At 46.4% G+C, this 17,151-nt stretch overlaps 4 protein-coding genes and 1 pseudogene across 4 annotated transcripts; 2 read left to right on the top strand and 3 right to left on the bottom strand.

Annotated features, from left to right (window-relative positions):
• Nucleotides 1-3,100: 3,100 nt before the first annotated feature.
• On the bottom strand, nt 3,101-3,795 carry LOC141371717 (histone H3-like). Its single transcript, XM_073888387.1, has one exon. The coding sequence runs from the start codon at nt 3,793-3,795 to the stop codon at nt 3,247-3,249; it is 549 nt and encodes a 182-aa protein (XP_073744488.1). The 3' UTR covers nt 3,101-3,246.
• Nucleotides 3,796-4,700: 905 nt separating this feature from the next.
• On the bottom strand, nt 4,701-5,259 carry LOC112813291 (histone H2A type 2-A). The gene has a single exon (XM_025858338.2). The coding sequence runs from the start codon at nt 5,200-5,202 to the stop codon at nt 4,810-4,812; it is 393 nt and encodes a 130-aa protein (XP_025714123.1). The 5' UTR covers nt 5,203-5,259; the 3' UTR covers nt 4,701-4,809.
• Nucleotides 5,260-5,401: 142 nt separating this feature from the next.
• On the top strand, nt 5,402-6,101 carry LOC112813286 (histone H2B type 2-E). The gene has a single exon (XM_025858334.2). The coding sequence runs from the start codon at nt 5,546-5,548 to the stop codon at nt 5,924-5,926; it is 381 nt and encodes a 126-aa protein (XP_025714119.1). The 5' UTR covers nt 5,402-5,545; the 3' UTR covers nt 5,927-6,101.
• A 3,402-nt stretch (nt 6,102-9,503) lies between these two features.
• Nucleotides 9,504-14,586, top strand: LOC112813315 (cell division control protein 42 homolog pseudogene; annotated as a pseudogene).
• LOC112813288 (histone H2B type 2-E) lies at nt 13,196-17,120 on the bottom strand. The gene has a single exon (XM_073888388.1). The coding sequence runs from the start codon at nt 16,964-16,966 to the stop codon at nt 16,586-16,588; it is 381 nt and encodes a 126-aa protein (XP_073744489.1). The 5' UTR covers nt 16,967-17,120; the 3' UTR covers nt 13,196-16,585.
• Nucleotides 17,121-17,151: the final 31 nt, after the last annotated feature.

Here is a 17,151-nt window from a genome sequence, read left to right as displayed (position 1 = left end):
ACCTCTACAAATGCACACACACCCACTACCTTAAGGCAGATTTAAATCTGAAAACTGGTTTTCACTTCTTAAAAATCCCAGGTTCAGGGGCACCCGGGGGGCTCAGTCGGTTAAATGCCTTTGGCTCAGGCCATTATCCCAGGGTCCTGCATCATGCTTCCCACTAAGCCGGGAGCTGGCTTCTCCCTCTCCCTCTTCCTCTCCCCCTGCTTGTGCTCTGTCAAATAAATGAACAAAACCTTAAAAACAAAAAACAAAACAAAAAAACCCCACACAGGTTCAAGGTAGACTTTTCCTACAACCCAGCTGGTCATGTAGAAGCTAATTATTACAGGAAGAGCATTTATTTACCTTGTCCTTAACTATCTTTTAACTCTCACCCAAGAGTAGACAATTAAGGGGCACCTGGGTTAAGTGTCTGCCTTGGGCTCAGGTCATGATCCCAGGGTCCTGGGACTGGGCCCCACGAGGAACTCAACTCAGCTGGAAGCCTGCTTCTCCTTCCCCCTTCCCCCCCCGCCCCCGCTTGTGTTCCCTTTCTGTGTCTCTCCGTCAGATAAATAATAAAATCTAAAAAAAAAGAGTAGACAATTAAGTATAGAAATTATTAAATGTGAAAATTTTAAATTGTTATTTTGTATTGATGTGAGCAGTTTGTGCTGGTCTCCTAACCAAAGATTTGAAAGATTGCTGGGAGGGGAGGCTTTTACGTTAAAAGGAACACAAGATTTTCTTCTATTCCTGACTATCAACAGTGCCACTAAATTTCCCTTTGAGGTTCAGACAGGGAGACCTCCTGGAGGTTAGAGGCGCTCTGACTGGTAAATTAAGGCAGTGTGATACTGGGGGCAAACATAGAATGTAGAGGACTGACACCTGTAACCAACATCACAGGTTCTAGGGGCTGTTCAGCCGCTCCTGGGCCTGAAATGTTGAGCAAGCCACACCCGAGAGCCTCAGACTACCTCAGAAAGCCCTGTTATGTCCCTGAAAGGTTTGCCATAGATGGATGAGATGATGGGTGCAAAGGTGGTGCCCCCCACACCTCTAAAAGTTACTGCTTCTTAACTCAGAGAGTACAGACCCAGGACCGTGGATCTATCCTGCATTGAGGGCCTAAGCAGGGAATAACGGTCTGACTAGGAACCTGGGGGCATGCTCTGGAGATTGCTGTGACCCTGGAGGAGGGGGCCACAGTCCCTACAAAAAATACACTGGTCTCCCGCTGACACATTTCAGGAGAGGCAACAGAAGCTTTAAAAAACATTTCATGGGGTGCCTGGGTGGCTTCAGTTGTTAAGCGTCTGCCTTTGGCTCAGGTCATGATCCCGGGGTCCTGGGATCGGGCCCCACATTGATCCCTGCTCTCTCACTCCCCCTGCTTGTGTTCCCCCTCTGTCAAATAAATAAATAAAATCTTTAAAACAAAAAACTAGGTTTCCTTCCTTTCCTTTTCTTTCCCTTGTGAATTCTTACTGGAATGTTTTTAACCTGTCACTGTGCTGCGACAAAACAGAAAACCCAAGTCTTGGCCTGTTCCAGGGCAAGTAAGTGACTAAATTTAAAAAGAGGTGTCATATACATAAGACCTGTAGAGCTTTTCCATCTGAGCTCTGTGGAGGGGACTCTGCAAGACTCCGTCCCATGCCACCAAGAGGGCTTGCTCTTCCACTTCCCAAATGGTACAAGAATCATCCCTACGGCCCACACCCTCATTATTTCCTATTAGTGGGGAACTTCATCTCCTACAGGAGGACCATGTTCTGCCTCTTTATTCTCTCTTCCCAAGAACTTCCCTTCAGAAGCCCACCTCTGTCCTTTCTCTGAGTAACCTCTCAGATACCCGAAAAGAGTTCCCTTGTGTCTGAAGAAAACAGATAATAAGTCTGGACAGAGAATCCAGACGCCAGTCGCAGCTTTTAGAGAGACCTTCACACAACACACGCGAGTCTCACTACCATGGATCTATGCGGAGAACGGACCAACGAAGGCCCAGCTCACTCAAGTGGCGGTTAGTCAGTCACATTCCCGCCTCCCTCGCCATCACAAGTTAGGCTTAGAGGTAGAGCATGGGGAGTTACCCTATGCCTAAAAACGTGGGAATTGGGTATACGCAAAGCCACCCACGCGCCCCGCTGGATAACTTCTCTACTACCTGCACCAAGCTTTCTGTCTCTGCATCTGGGGTTGTTCTCCCGGACGAACAGGAGTCGGCTGCGGACTGAGCAGGTAACGGTACCGACAGCAGAGCTCCCGTGGAGTGGCCTTGGTTAAGGCGGCCTTTGAATCTTCCCGCTGCGGCAGCTCTGACGAGACTGTCAGAACTGAGTGCCGAGCTACATAAGCCGGACCCTCTTTGTCCTCTAGTCCATTCCTGCCTGGAGCCGCCCATACTCCCTACCTTAAGGTTCACTGGCATTGAAAAGGGGGGAGGGGCCAGATTGGGGACAATGAGAATGTCAAGGATTTAAGACCTCTGGCAAAGTCGCTCAGGCGCACGAGGGACTTTTGACAAACTGGAAGGAGTAAGGGAATGAGTGGCACATGCTAAATAAATCGGGCGGACCCGAGAAGCCGGGCCCTTACTGACACCCAACCCGCAGGCAAAGCTCGGGGATCCCGAAGTTGACCCGGCAGAAGCCGGGCGACACGAAGGTGGCGGTTTCCCCCCGCAGCCGGAGCGTCGCGCCTCTCGGGGCCACTTCCGGCGGGGGTGTGGAGGTCGCCCGCGCGAAGCCATCGCCGCGCGCCCGCGCTTCCCGTGGTCTAAACAGCCCGCCCGGGCCTGCCCTGGACGGCGAGTCCCGAGCGTCCGGCCCCCTAGGGACTCCTCGCCGACCCGGCCCCCTCTCGAGCCCGAAAGCCCCTCCCCTTCTTACAGATTACAAACCCCGGTCGCAGTAGAGCGCGTAAGGACGCCCCCCCCCCGGGCCCCCACTCCGAAGGGCCCAGAGTAAAGCGAGCGGGCACCGCCGTCTCCCAGAAGCACAACTGGGGGTCCCGGCCGCCCCGCAGTAGGAAGCCAGCCAACGGGGTATCCCTCCACCCGGCGCGTGGTCTCCACGCTACCCGTGGGCAGCGCCCGGCTTGACCCCGCCCTAATGTCCCACCCTCCCGCGATAGGGAAGCGTCCGCCGGGAAGGAGCGGACGACTAAGTGGCACAGCTTCTTCCGAGTGTTGTCGTGGGTGGCTCTGAAAAGAGCCTTTGGATGGATAGGATGGAAGCTCGAGCCGGGCGCTCACTTTCAAGCCCGCTCCCCGCGGATGCGGCGAGCCAGCTGGATGTCCTTGGGCATGATGGTGACGCGCTTGGCGTGGATGGCGCACAGGTTCGTGTCCTCGAACAGCCCCACCAGGTAGGCCTCGCTCGCCTCCTGCAGCGCCATCACGGCCGAGCTCTGGAAGCGCAGGTCCGTCTTGAAGTCCTGCGCGATCTCGCGCACCAGCCGCTGGAACGGCAGCTTGCGGATCAGCAGCTCGGTGGACTTCTGGTAGCGCCGGATCTCGCGCAGGGCCACGGTGCCCGGCCGGTAGCGGTGCGGCTTCTTCACGCCGCCCGTGGCCGGCGCGCTCTTGCGGGCCGCCTTGGTGGCCAGCTGCTTGCGCGGGGCCTTGCCACCGGTCGACTTGCGGGCGGTTTGCTTCGTGCGAGCCATAGCGAACCAAGACACCAGCTCACCAGCGCAGCGGCAGCGAGAGTGACGCGGCCGCCGCCCGCCGCACCAGCCTTTATAGGCACCGTCTTTTTCCGATTGGGCGGGACAATAATTGAAAGTCCCGCGCTGGCTGTCCATTGGCCGTGACGTCACCCGCCCTGCCGTCACCCATTGGCTTGGGCAGAATCCTCCCTACCCCCGCCCACCCGCCTCGCTCAGTCTACTTTCCAGTTGGCCAACAGTCTTCCCTACCTTGTTTTTCCTTTCTTTTCGGCCGGCGGGGGAGGCCCATTTGGGTTCATAACCGTGTCAGAATGTTGTTCCTCCTCGGCCTTTCGCCCCCGTAGAACACCGCTCCGCACCCCCTTCCTTCCTTCCTTCCCACGCTGTCTCCCCAATTCAACCTCAATCTTGCGTTTGCTCCCCGTCCCCCAAAACGCCTTGTGACCTTTGAGGAGCCCCCTCGTTCGTCTGACGGATCTTTTTTCCCGCCTGCCGGTGGTTTTCAGATTGGAAAGTTGTCTCACCCACGCCCGCCGCCCGCCGCCCGCCGCCCGCCGCCCGCCGCCCGCCGCCCGCCGCCCGCCGCCCCTCGAGCGCAAGATCCCGCCTCCAGAAACCGAAGTGCGGACCTGTACCGCCGCTGCGAGGGCGGTCCCTCTCTTTTACTGGACTAAGACAGCCGACTGTGTTAAGCCAAGGACCAGGTCCGCCCCACTCCCGGGAAATTGTCCGCTCCCCCACTAGCTGGGGACGCACGTGTGTTGGGCAAAGGCCTCGGGAACGCGGCGAGCGGCGCACTCGGCACCCACCCCTGAGACGGGAGTCTGGGGGCCGCCTAACACTACTCAGGACAGGACCCAATCGACCGTGGCTGCACCCAAAGAGATTCGGCCCCTCTACCAAACAATGAAGATGGCCGAGCGCTCGGGGTTCGAAAGGCGAGCGACGGCGGAGGGATAACCCCCCCCCCCACGCCGCACCTCCGTGTCTCTGGGGGGCTCGGCCTACGACTTGGCAAAGACGGAATGCAAAAGACTGACTACTGTTAACAACTCTTTATTTGAGGCAGTGGGTGGCTCTTAAAAGAGCCTTTGATTTCACAGTTGCCCCCTTCGAGACCAGGGCTGGCGGGGTTTGCGGACGCCGGCCTCACTTGCCCTTTGCCTTGTGGTGACTCTCCGTCTTCTTGGGGAGCAACACGGCCTGGATGTTGGGCAGAACGCCGCCCTGGGCGATGGTGACTTTGCCCAACAGCTTGTTCAGCTCCTCGTCGTTGCGGATGGCCAGCTGGAGGTGGCGGGGGATGATGCGCGTCTTCTTGTTGTCTCGGGCCGCGTTCCCCGCCAGCTCCAGGATTTCCGCCGTCAGGTACTCCAGCACCGCCGCCATGTACACCGGCGCGCCGGCCCCGACCCGCTCGGCGTAGTTGCCCTTGCGCAGCAGGCGGTGCACCCGGCCCACCGGGAACTGCAGGCCAGCGCGGGACGAGCGCGACTTAGCCTTAGCACGAGCCTTGCCTCCTTGTTTGCCACGACCAGACATGACAGCGACACTCGCGGCCAACACCTCTCGCTTGACGACCGAAAAAGTCGCCGCAGAGCGCCCCACTTCACCCTTTTATAGGCAGAACCCGGATTGTCTACGGAGCACTTCGATTGGCTCAAGCAGATCTTTGTCCTGACGGCCAATAGGGTGGCTTGGCCAGAATCCGCTTATTTACATAATCTCGTCGCCCGCGCCCGAGCGCCGCCGAAAAATCGCGAATCACGACGCGGCGTAACCAGAGCCTTAATTTGCCTACGGCCTCTTTAAGTACCGAGGCGCTTCCGGTAGCCTGGGCCTTGCTGTGCTGCGTGCGTTTCTGCTCCGTTCTTGGTCTGTCGCTATGCCCGAGCCGGCAAAATCCGCTCCCGCGCCCAAGAAGGGCTCCAAGAAAGCGGTCACCAAAGCCCAGAAGAAGGACGGCAAGAAGCGCAAGCGCAGCCGCAAGGAGAGTTACTCCATCTACGTGTACAAGGTGCTCAAGCAGGTGCACCCCGACACCGGCATCTCGTCCAAGGCCATGGGCATCATGAACTCCTTCGTCAACGACATCTTCGAGCGCATCGCCGGCGAGGCCTCCCGCCTGGCGCATTACAACAAGCGCTCGACCATCACGTCCCGGGAGATCCAGACGGCCGTGCGCCTGCTGCTGCCCGGCGAGCTGGCCAAGCACGCCGTGTCCGAGGGCACCAAGGCGGTCACCAAGTACACCAGCTCCAAGTGAGTCCCTGCCGGGACACGGCGCTCGCACGGGTCGCCGGTCGCTTCACTCCAAAGGCTCTTTTCAGAGCCACCCACCTTCTCGGTGAAAGAAGCTGTTCACGTGTTGTGTTATGGCTCCTAGTTTGTTTTTTGGGCTTCTTTTCTAGTACATTAAATTCATGCGTGTTCAATTAAAATGTCCGTCTCTTTCTTTTCAGTTAGGCGACAAAATCTGTTTAGGTAGGTTGGAAAACTAAAGGGGCATAGGTGCGCTGTGCTTTTCGGAGAGGACTGTTCTTGAAACTGAGTTAAGCTTTGCTGTGTGCAGAACATGTGTAGTAAGTTGTTAGACTGAGAAAGGCTGGGTTGATTTTTGGTAAAGTTATTTATGCACGGTAGAAAAGGATAAAACCAGCAGCATATGGTGTTCCCAATTGGTAAAACGGTGGTGATACTTAAATATTTAGTTATTATGTTTGCTAAGAAATGATAGCTTTTATATTTGGTTCCAACAAATTCCTCGAGTCGGTATCTATCCTTGATTCACGAGCACCTGACTAAATCATTTATGTGAAAATTCCCCGTTTAGGAAAAGTGAAGCTGATTTTGATGGAGGAATTAGCCCTTAATGGTTGTGCCTTCTCTCTGCTGCTCCACCGCTAATCAAAACCCACAAAACCTGCCTAAAATGGTAATAGTGATTTCCCCCAAAAATTGTTACTTAGAATAGTTTGTCCGATTTAAAGGCTATTTCCACACACTGGGAACAAAAAATGGGTAATTTCTGAAGCAGTAAAGAGTGAAATGCTGGAGGTGCAGAAAGCCCAATAAGGCTGGGAAAATGAAAAGGAAGTTGATTGATTTGAGGGTTCTGAGTTTTAGGATCTTGGATTGTTTTAGGCAGGGATCTGCATAATATGACCTCATTAACCTTAAAAAAGATTACTCTGGTTGCTTAGTGGGTCATAGATCCTAGACTGTCCACAGCAGAAGCAAGAAAACCAAGTAAGAGGCTCTTGTAGTGTTGTGGATTAGAGCAGTGACTCCTGAAGTCTGGTCTCCAGATCAGCAGCGTCAGCATTACCTGAGAATCTATTAAAAGTGAGAATTTCAGGCCCCAATAATCTGTTAAAAGATCCTTTGGGTGATTCCAATGGGTGCTAAAGTGTGAGAACCACTAGGAAGTCTAGACACTTTGGATTGGAATACAGTGATAATGTGATGGTTAGATATGTTGGAATTAGGATTATATTTTGGAGGTAAAATTAGATTTTGGTGAGGAATAAGATTATGTAAGAGCAAAACCCCTAAGATTTTGGTTTGAACAACTGGTGCTGTGTGTATATTTTTTTATTTGTTTATATGAAAGTGTATGCTGTGGGGTGGGGCAGGGAGGGAGGAGGAGAGAATCTCAAGCAGACTCCCCCCTGAGCAGGGAGCCTGAGGCAGGACTGAACCCCACGCCCCCCCACTCTGAGAACATGACCTGAACTGGAAATTAAGACGCTTAACCAACTGAGCCCCCCATACACCCCTGAACATCTGGTGCTGTTAATTAGGATGGAGTATGGGGGGGGAGGTGTGGTTTGGGGCACTGAAGAGTGATCCAGAGTTGTGATTTAAATTCAAGAAGCTTTTGACATTCAAGTGGGTATATGGAGTTGGCAATCTGAGAGCTGCTCGTAGGGCTCAGCGAAAAGAACACAAACACAGGATTTTGCTTTCTTAAAGAAAAATAATAAAATAAAAGTGAATCAAACTGCTAAAAAAAAAAAAACCAAAAAACAAAAACACAGCTCAGTGGGGAGGAAGACTATCACCTTAATTCTTCCAGACGATTTCTCCTTATGTTTCCTTAAAGTATTCAAGACTTTATTTCTTCTTCTGTGTTTGTCATGAAATACAACTTAGAAGTTGATAGTCCTATAACATATATTACTGACTATGTAGCATTTACTTTTCTCCTGTTTTTCTAATAGTTTCCTGATTTTCATTAAGGAGTCCACCTAATCCCTATGTGCTGCTCAAACCTGACTGTCCATTGTAATCAGCTGGAGAACTTTAAAAACTACTGATGCTTGGGTGCCACCCCCAGAAATTCTGATTTAAGGGTTTCGGGGAACAGTCTGCACTTGGGTACTTTTTAAAAGCTCTCCAGGTGACTCTAACGGGCAGGCAAATTTGAGAACCACTGTCACCCGTGCTTTCCAGAAAACAGATCTTACAGGGTTGGCCTGATTGGTTTAAGTGTAATCCCAAACCCCTTTGTGCATTGATTAGTTCAGGAATCTAGACCAATCTGATGAGCACAAACATTTCAGAAATTGAAGTAACTTGAGTAAGGAAATGTAGATTGCTTTTATCTTTTGGGAGAGAAGTTTCTTTGCTTTGAAGAGCAAAGGAGGATGGAGTGTTCTGTGGGTGTGAAGGTAAAGAAGAATTACAGACAACACTAGAGGAAGGTACATCCTCAGGGGAGAATCAGAGAAGTGAATCACTCATGGAATTCAGCCAACTTCGAAGCCCTGCTGTAACGTCAGACATCCAGTTAAGCCCCTTTATCTGACATACTTTTATTTAAACTAATTTGAATCTTGAAATATTTGAGAAATAACAACATAATTTCCCAGCATAAAAGATGATAGACCTTTTGTCCTGAAAGGTCTCAAAGAGGCCAAATGGGGTAAATAGGAAAAAAATAGAGGTGCTCCAACTGCACATTTGGACTGAGTCTCCAAGCGTTATAATTAATATGTCACCAAAGCCAGAGGTTAATATTACTATCAAGAAGGAATGTCTGGGATTTAAAGAAATCTGAGATTTTATTTATAAAGTTAAACAATGTAATTCTATCACTAAAAATTTTAGTATTTGTGTGTCTCAGGGCTGCCATAACAAAGGACCAGAAACTGAGTGGCTTAAAACAATAGAGATTTTTTTCTGCCATAGTTCTGGAGGCTAGGAATTCGAAGGCAAGGTGTTGCCAGAGCCCTGTCCCTCTGAAGGCTCTCAAGGAGAATCCTCCCTTCTTTTTCAGCTTCTGGTAGCGCTATTTTTTAGCATGTGACAGCACAACTCTGGCTTCTGGTTCAGTTTTCTTCCTGTGTGTTTCTACATTTTCATAAAGACACTAGTCACATGGGATTAGGGCCCACCCTAATGACCTCATTTTAAATTGATTACAGGCATATCTCATTTTATTGGGCTTTACGGATACTGCATTTTTTACAACTTGAAGGCTTGCAGCAACCCTATGCGGAGCAAGTCCATTGGCGCCATTTTTCCAACACCATTTGCTCACTTAGTGTCTCTGTCACATTTTGGTAATTCTCACAATATTTCAAACTTTTCAGTATTATTGTTATGGTGATCTGTGATCAGTGATTACAGCTTGCTGAAAGCTCAATGATTGTTAGCATTTTTTATCAATAAAATATTTTGTAATTAAGGTACATATACTGGGGTTTTTTGACATAATGCTATTGCACACTTAATATAGTGTAAACATAACTTTTATATGCAGTGAGTAACCAGTTTCATTTGACGTGCTTTATTGCAGTATTTGCTTTATTGTGGTGGTCTGGAACCTAATCCACAATATGTCAGAGGTATGCCTGTAAGGCTCTGCAAAGACCCTACTTCCATATAAGGCCACATTCTAAGGCACCCGGGAGTTAGATTTCAACATATCTTTTTAGAGGACAAAATTCAACCCATAACAGTAGTCAACAGCTATGGTAAGCTGAACATGGCCCCCAAATATGTCCACATCTAAGTCCCTAGAATCTGTGAATGTTGTCTTATATGGCAAAGGGGAATTTACTGATATGATTTTGAAATAGGAAGATTATCCTCAATTATTTGGGTGAGCCCCAAATGTAATCACCAAGGCCCTTATCAGAGTAAAGTAGAAAGGACAAGGGAGGAAAATGGTGATGAAAGCAGAGAGAAATTTGAAGATGATATGATGCTGGCTTTGAAGAGGAAAGAAGGGACCATGAGCAGAGAAAGCTGCCCCCCCCCCAGCCCAGAAGCTGGAAGATGCATGGAAATGGAGTTTCTCCCTAGAGCCTTTGGAGAGAGCACAGTCTTGGTTGGTTTCCACTTGGCGAAACCGCTTTTGAATTTCTGCTCTCCAGAACTGTAAGAAAATACATGTGTGTTTTAAGCCACAAAGTTTGTAATACAGTTAATTGACCTTTGAACAACACATTTGAACTGCACAGGTCCACTTGTACACATTTTTTTTTTTATAAACACAGCACAGGACTCAATGTATTTTCCGTATGATTTTCTTAATAACATTGTCTTTTCTTTAGCCTACTTTATTGTAAGAAAATAGTATATAATACATATAGCATGCAAACTATGTGTTAATGACTGATGTTATCAGAAAGCCTTCTTTCCAGTCAACAGTAGTCTTATAGTAGTTTGGAGGGAATCAAAATTTATATGCAGATTTTCAACTGCCCAGGGGTCAGTGCCCCAAACCCATTGTTGTTCAGGATCAACTGTAGGCAGTGCTGCCAACACCCCGGCAGAGAAGCTGAGGTCATCATCGAATTTGAAATATTTAAAGTGGATACAAAACTGTTGCAGCAATGCAGACAATTGTGTTGTTGTGGGTGATGGTGCCGTTGGTAAAACATGTCTCCTGATATCCTACACGACAAACACATCTCCATGAGTATGTACCGACTGTTTTTGACAACTATACAGTCACAGTTATGATTGGTGTAGAGCCATATACTCTTGGACTTTTTGATACTTCAGGGCAAGAGGATTATGACAGATTAGATCACGGAGTTATCCACAGATGTATTTCTAGTCTGTTTTTCGGTGGTCTCACCATCCTCATTTGAAAATGTGAAAGAAAAGTGGGTGAGATAACTCACCATTGTCCAAAGACTCGTTCTTGCTTGTTGGGACCCAAATTGATCTCTGAGATGATCCCTCTACGATTGAGAAACTTGCCAAGAACAAACAGAAGCTTATCACTCTAGAGACTGCTGAAAAGCCGGCCCCTGACCCAAAGGCAGTCAAGTATGCGGAGTGTTCTGCACTCGCAGAGAGAGGCCTAAAGAATGGATTTGACGAGGGGCGCCTGGGTGGCTCAGTTGGTTGGGCGGCCTTCGGCTCAGGTCATGATCCTGGAGTCCCGGGATTGAGTCCCGCATTGGGCTCCCTGCTCAGCGAGGAGCCTGCTTCTCCCTCTCTCCCCCCTCTTATGTACTCCCTCTCTCTCTCTTTCTCATTCTCGCAAAATAAATAAATAAATCTTAAAAAAAAAAAAAAAGAATGTATGTGACGAAGCAATATTGGCTGCCCTGGAGCCTCCCAAACCAAAGAAGAACCGCAGGGTGTGTGCTGCTGTGAACATCTCTCCAGAGCCCTTTCCACACAGCTGGGCTCAGAATCATACTAAAAGCAATGTTAAATCAAACTAAAGATTAAAGATTAAAATTTGTTTTTGCAATAATGACAAATACCCTGCACCTACCTACATGCACTCGTGTGAGACAAGGCCTGTAGGTATGGTCCCCTTCCCCCTCTCTGTACTAGTTAATTTGAGTAATTGTGTATTGTCAGAAAAGTGATTAGTACTAGTTTTTGTTTTGTTTCAAAAAAATTTTTGTTTCGTTTAAAAGCAAGGCATGCTTGTGATGACTCTGTAACAGACTAATTCGGGTTGTTGAAGATGCTCCGGGACTCCATTCACTCTGGAGAATGATCTGAGACATTTAGGTTTTTTTTTTTCTTTTAATTTTCCTCCCCCCCCTTTTTTTTGTGGGGAGGTGTGGGATGCGGGGAGTGTGTGGGGGGGTTTGTTCTTATTTAGTCATGTTCTTTTAAATTCATTAACCACTGGACAGCCCTTAAGGAGAGGAGGATGGATTGATTCCACATTCCACTTCCTAGATCTCGTTTAGAAAACTTGTTCCCCATCTGGTGCTCTTAGGTAGGAAGTATAGTAAATGCCTCATTTAATAATAACAGACTCCTTTTTGAAAGTTGCCTTTTCTCTTTACCCTTGAGTAGGTCCAGTATTTGATGAAACTCATGAAAGTGGGTGGAACCTGCTTGCCCCTCCTCTTTTCTAGGATGCACTATATATGTGACTGTGACTTTCAAGGAAATTTGTTTGCCATTTGCTGATTTTTTTTTAAAGTTAATTTCTAACTTCTTTCATTGATAAATGAAGAAAAGTATTGCACCTTTTGAAATACACCAAATGGATTGAGTACATCATTAAAAAACATTTTTTTTTCCCTGTCAGTCATTGTCCTATATGCCTAGCATAGTGTATGATATGGTGTTCCTAGAACACAACTGAAGACCTGGTAAATGGAGGAAATGTGAGGGGTGGCCCTAGGAGACAGATGTCTATGGAATGATGCACATCTTCTTTCAAGTTGGGAGGATGGAGACCTCCCTCATGAAGAAGCTGGGGGTGGGGGTGGGGAGAACATTTAACAACATAGGGACCAGTCAGGGGAATCCCCTTATTTCTGTTTTGCACATGAGGAACCCTAGAGTAGCTAGTTAAGGTTCTCTAGTTTAATAAAAAAGTCATGGAGTCTTATGAAGACTCTTCATAAGTGTTAATAGGGATTTTATCCACTTATTTTGGTTGCAGTTTCCAATTTTTGAAAACGTTTAGGTAATCTCCACCTTCCCCAAATCCTAATTCTTGTAGATTCATTAGTGTTGAACCAATGCTTTCTCATGTCTCAATTCTTTGTATATGCATTCTTTTCAGCTGTATTAAACAAACAAAAAACCCTTCACACACACAAAAAAAGGATCGACTGTAATTTCTTACAACTGCAAAGGCTATTTCCAATTAGGCCATGGAAACTAATACAACAGCTATATATAGGATATTTTTTTCACAATTGAAGAAATTTGAATATGGATTTTGTATAACAATATTATTCAGTATTAAATATGTTGCATGTAATAATGGTATGTAGTTATATAGGAGAATGTCTATTTTTAAGGGAGACACACTAAAGTGTTTAGGGACAAGTGTCAAGATGTTTACAATTTATTTTCAAATTGTTCAGAAAATGTATAAGTGTGCATGAAAAGTGATAAAGCAAATGCGGTAAATAGTAACAACTGGTGACTCTAGATGAAGATATGGTTGAAGATCTACTATTTTTCTCAATTTTTCTGTAGGTTTGAACTCCCCCTCCTTGAGAAATTTTTTAAAAATTATGATTAAAGACTTTAAATACTACAGAAACAGCTTTCATAGACATTATCATCCATTTTATGTTTGCAAAAAAATCTATGCTAACTGATACAATTTCAACATGAACATATAAGATTTTTCACCTCATTAAAGGGCTAATGTATGTTTGAGAGTGATCATCCATCTATTAACTAGAAGAACTCTGAATGTTATCTTTTGCTCATCATACTTGCTCTACTCATTAAAGATAATAGTGACTTAAGTGATTGTACTAGTCCAAGGATGCTCAAATCACATTGGCTTAGACACTTGGTTATTCTGTCTTCTGAAGTCTGAGATTGAAACTGAAGTTGGATAGGGGAGTTTCGTCAAATACTGAGCCCGAAGCTAAGTTATTTCCAGGGAGAGAATATATCTTGACATGTTATAGTGATTCTAAGTGCTTTCAGAAAAAGATGGTAGATCATCTACAAAAGAGCAAGAATCAGACTTTCTACACCTAACCCCTTTCTCTTCCCTGAACTCCAGATTATCATATTTCATATTCCCATTCAGGAATTTGATCTTTCCTATCTGGTTCCTACTTGATATTTCTGCTCGGATAGCTACCAGGAGTCTCACAATTTTGTCCAAAACAGTACTCTTGGATTTCTCCCTCCAAACCTACTCGTCACTCATGTCAGTAAATAGCAGCTCTTTCTGAGTGTTCTGTCCAAACACCTGCAATTAATCCTTTATTCTTCTCCTGTCATAACCTACATTCAGTTCATCAGTTTCAATTAAAATATATCTTCACTATTTCTCAGATCTCCACTGATACCACCTCTCTCTCTCCTGCTACTACTCTTGCTCTCCTAGTCTATTTTTTAACATAGCATCCTGGGGGAGCTTTAAAAAAAACAAGTCAAATAATGTCATTACCCTGATCAAACTCTCCAAAGGCACTTCAACTCATTTAGAATAAAAGACAAAATCTTTATGATGGCCTATGAGGCCTCTCTATGGCCTACATGATCTGATCCTCAACTACCTCCCTGATCTCTTCTCCCTGCAGATATTTCCTTTGCTGGCTGTGTTTCAGCCATACTAGCATTGCTTATTTATTGAACTCCCCAAACTTGTGCCTGCCTCAGGACCTTTGCACTTGTTTTCCAGTTCTTAGACTACTCTTCTCCAATATAGGCTATGGCTCACTATCTTTATTCAGGCCTCTGCTCAAATATTAACTGATCAGACCTGTTGTCAACACTGTATTCCATATTGTTGTACTTCATAGCACATATCATTCCCTGAATATTATACTATTATACATTTCTTTCATTTACTTGTTTTCAGCATCCACCAACTAACATGTAGCTTTATGTGGACAGGGACTTTTTCTTGTCTGTTTACTACTGCATCCCCAGCATGTTTTACTTATCTGAGGGTACAAAATATGTTTTTCCCCCCTCTCCTCTATTGCAGGAAATGGTGTGCACAAATAGTCATAGTGGAGCCTGAACAGATGTCACACTTCTAAGTGTAAATTTTGGTGCTAAAGGGAACGATTGATAGATAATATAGTTACACTGAGCCACCTCCACCTTTAAGAATTAGCTGTTTTTGGCTTTCCTACCCATATTCAGAGAATCCTCAGAACCAAATGTAAGGACTACCTCCCCAACATGTAATTATGGCATGTGCCCAACATCCTGTGTGCTTCTTAAAATGTTTTCATTATATTCCTCCCTGTAAACTCAAACCTTCCTCTATTTTCTTTTCTCCTCCCCATCTCCACGCTTCAGCCTTCTGCCTAATCTCTTAGTAGATCAAGCAAAGGCACGTGCAAAAGCAGGAAAATGTTTCCTGGGGTCTAACCATCGGAAAGAAGGGAGGGATTTAGTAGAATCCTAAATTCTACTAATTTAGAATTAGTAGAATTCTAATTCTACTAGAATTAGAAATAAGTTATTGTTCTTTAATTGGGCAGGGCAGACAGGAGGTAATAAAAATCATGCTGGAGGATAATATTTGGGATTTTATGAACGTACATGAGAAAAAGAGTTTATGCAAGGGGATGGGCTAGGACCCCTGCAGTGTTGACATTTTTTTTCCAGGAAGTTTTAGTTTTACAGATTTATTTTAGTACCTTATCTTCTGTTTTCTTAACCTCTTTTAAAATGTGTTTTCAAACACTAATAAAGGTAGAAAGGCAAAGTCCTATGCTATATCTGGTGCCCTGAATTAATGAAGGAATAAATGAAACTAATTTTGTATGTAGTATTAAAAACAGTTCTGGGAAAGGACAATTTAGGAAAAAGAAAGAACTATCTGGGTGGTGACCGAAAACTGCCAACAGGTTTTTACCAAGTAATACCGCAACTACATAGCCAGTATGTCAGTGGTTATCAAACATGTGAATCACCTGGAGTGTTCCAGAGGTTGTTCATCCTGGCCTCTCACCTCCAGTGCCCATGATCTGGGTTTGGAGGAAATATGTGTGGCTTTAGGGATAAACTGATTCAGGGTCGTATGGCCTTTGGACTGTTTTAAGAAGCACTGCTTTTAAACATCTAGTCTCAAAAATGGAGAAAGCCCTTTTTATTCTCTAATATTTAGCGACTATTTTCAGAGAGGAAGAGAATGAATGTCACTTCCAAGCAAGTGACAGACATTTTTAAGACTTAACAGTTTTAACAATGTAAGTTTCTGGGCATTTTGTGATTAGCAGGCCCAGGATCTGGAAATCCCTGAACATCTATAAACCCTCTTTCCTGCTTCCTTCCTTATCCAGATTGTAAAATAGCAAAACTACAACTATGGAGAATTGTGTAAATTCTCAACACCTGAGCAAAAACGGTTTATTGTAAATAAGTGGCCTTTTTATTATCTTATTCTAACAATTTAACGTCTCCAATTTGAACAGTAAGTACATACTGATTCCATGTACCTGAAAAGAATACCAAACTGGGACAGGGGAGGTATGTAAACTAGGAATTACGTCAACGACAGAATCAAGATACCGAGGTACACAGTATAAGGTTTACTAATACGTGACGGGCATGGATTCGAAAGCACTGCTTTGCATTTTTACAAACACGAATCTTCCAGAGCAAGAAAAATGCAATTACAAAGTACAGATCCAATCTAATTGCTTTACAGTAAACACTCTTTAACACTAATTTCTACAATCTTGATTGAGACAAGTTGACTGCCACGCATCATTAACCGTTTCACTGTTAGAGCTGTTACTTTTCAAAAAATACACATACTCTACCTAGCTCTCCACTACGCTAAAGAATCAGTTCCTTCTTGGGTTCCTTGCATGTCCTCCAAGGGAAAATGCTGACATCGACTAAGGAAATGAAATTAAGTGGTATTAAAAGAGAAGAAATTTTGAAGAGAGAAAACAGCTTCTTTCGCCGAGAAGGTGGGTGGCTCTGAAAAGAGCCTTTGGAGTGAAGCGACCGGCGACCCGTGCGAGCGCCGTGTCCCGGCAGGGACTCACTTGGAGCTGGTGTACTTGGTGACCGCCTTGGTGCCCTCGGACACGGCGTGCTTGGCCAGCTCGCCGGGCAGCAGCAGGCGCACGGCCGTCTGGATCTCCCGGGACGTGATGGTCGAGCGCTTGTTGTAATGCGCCAGGCGGGAGGCCTCGCCGGCGATGCGCTCGAAGATGTCGTTGACGAAGGAGTTCATGATGCCCATGGCCTTGGACGAGATGCCGGTGTCGGGGTGCACCTGCTTGAGCACCTTGTACACGTAGATGGAGTAACTCTCCTTGCGGCTGCGCTTGCGCTTCTTGCCGTCCTTCTTCTGGGCTTTGGTGACCGCTTTCTTGGAGCCCTTCTTGGGCGCGGGAGCGGATTTTGCCGGCTCGGGCATAGCGACAGACCAAGAACGGAGCAGAAACGCACGCAGCACAGCAAGGCCCAGGCTACCGGAAGCGCCTCGGTACTTAAAGAGGCCGTAGGCAAATTAAGGCTCTGGTTACGCCGCGTCGTGATTCGCGATTTTTCGGCGGCGCTCGGGCGCGGGCGACGAGATTATGTAAATAAGCGGATTCTGGC

The sequence above is a fragment of the Callorhinus ursinus genome, unplaced genomic scaffold (assembly GCF_003265705.2).
Source record: "Callorhinus ursinus isolate GAN/ISIS: 27379988/994484 unplaced genomic scaffold, GSC_fseal_2.0 scaffold90, whole genome shotgun sequence".
Taxonomy (NCBI): domain Eukaryota; kingdom Metazoa; phylum Chordata; class Mammalia; order Carnivora; family Otariidae; genus Callorhinus; species Callorhinus ursinus.
Note: the sequence above shows the minus strand (reverse complement) of the source record. Positions and strands in the feature narration are given on the sequence as shown.

Bases quoted from the DNA above. Each gene is read 5' to 3' on its own strand.
- LOC141371717 (XM_073888387.1), bottom strand. From the start codon at position 3,795: ATGGACAGCCAGCGCGGGACTTTCAATTATTGTCCCGCCCAATCGGAA.
- LOC112813288 (XM_073888388.1), bottom strand. From the start codon at position 16,966: ATGCCCGAGCCGGCAAAATCCGCTCCCGCGCCCAAGAAGGGCTCCAAG.
- LOC112813291 (XM_025858338.2), bottom strand. From the start codon at position 5,202: ATGTCTGGTCGTGGCAAACAAGGAGGCAAGGCTCGTGCTAAGGCTAAG.
- LOC112813286 (XM_025858334.2), top strand. From the start codon at position 5,546: ATGCCCGAGCCGGCAAAATCCGCTCCCGCGCCCAAGAAGGGCTCCAAG.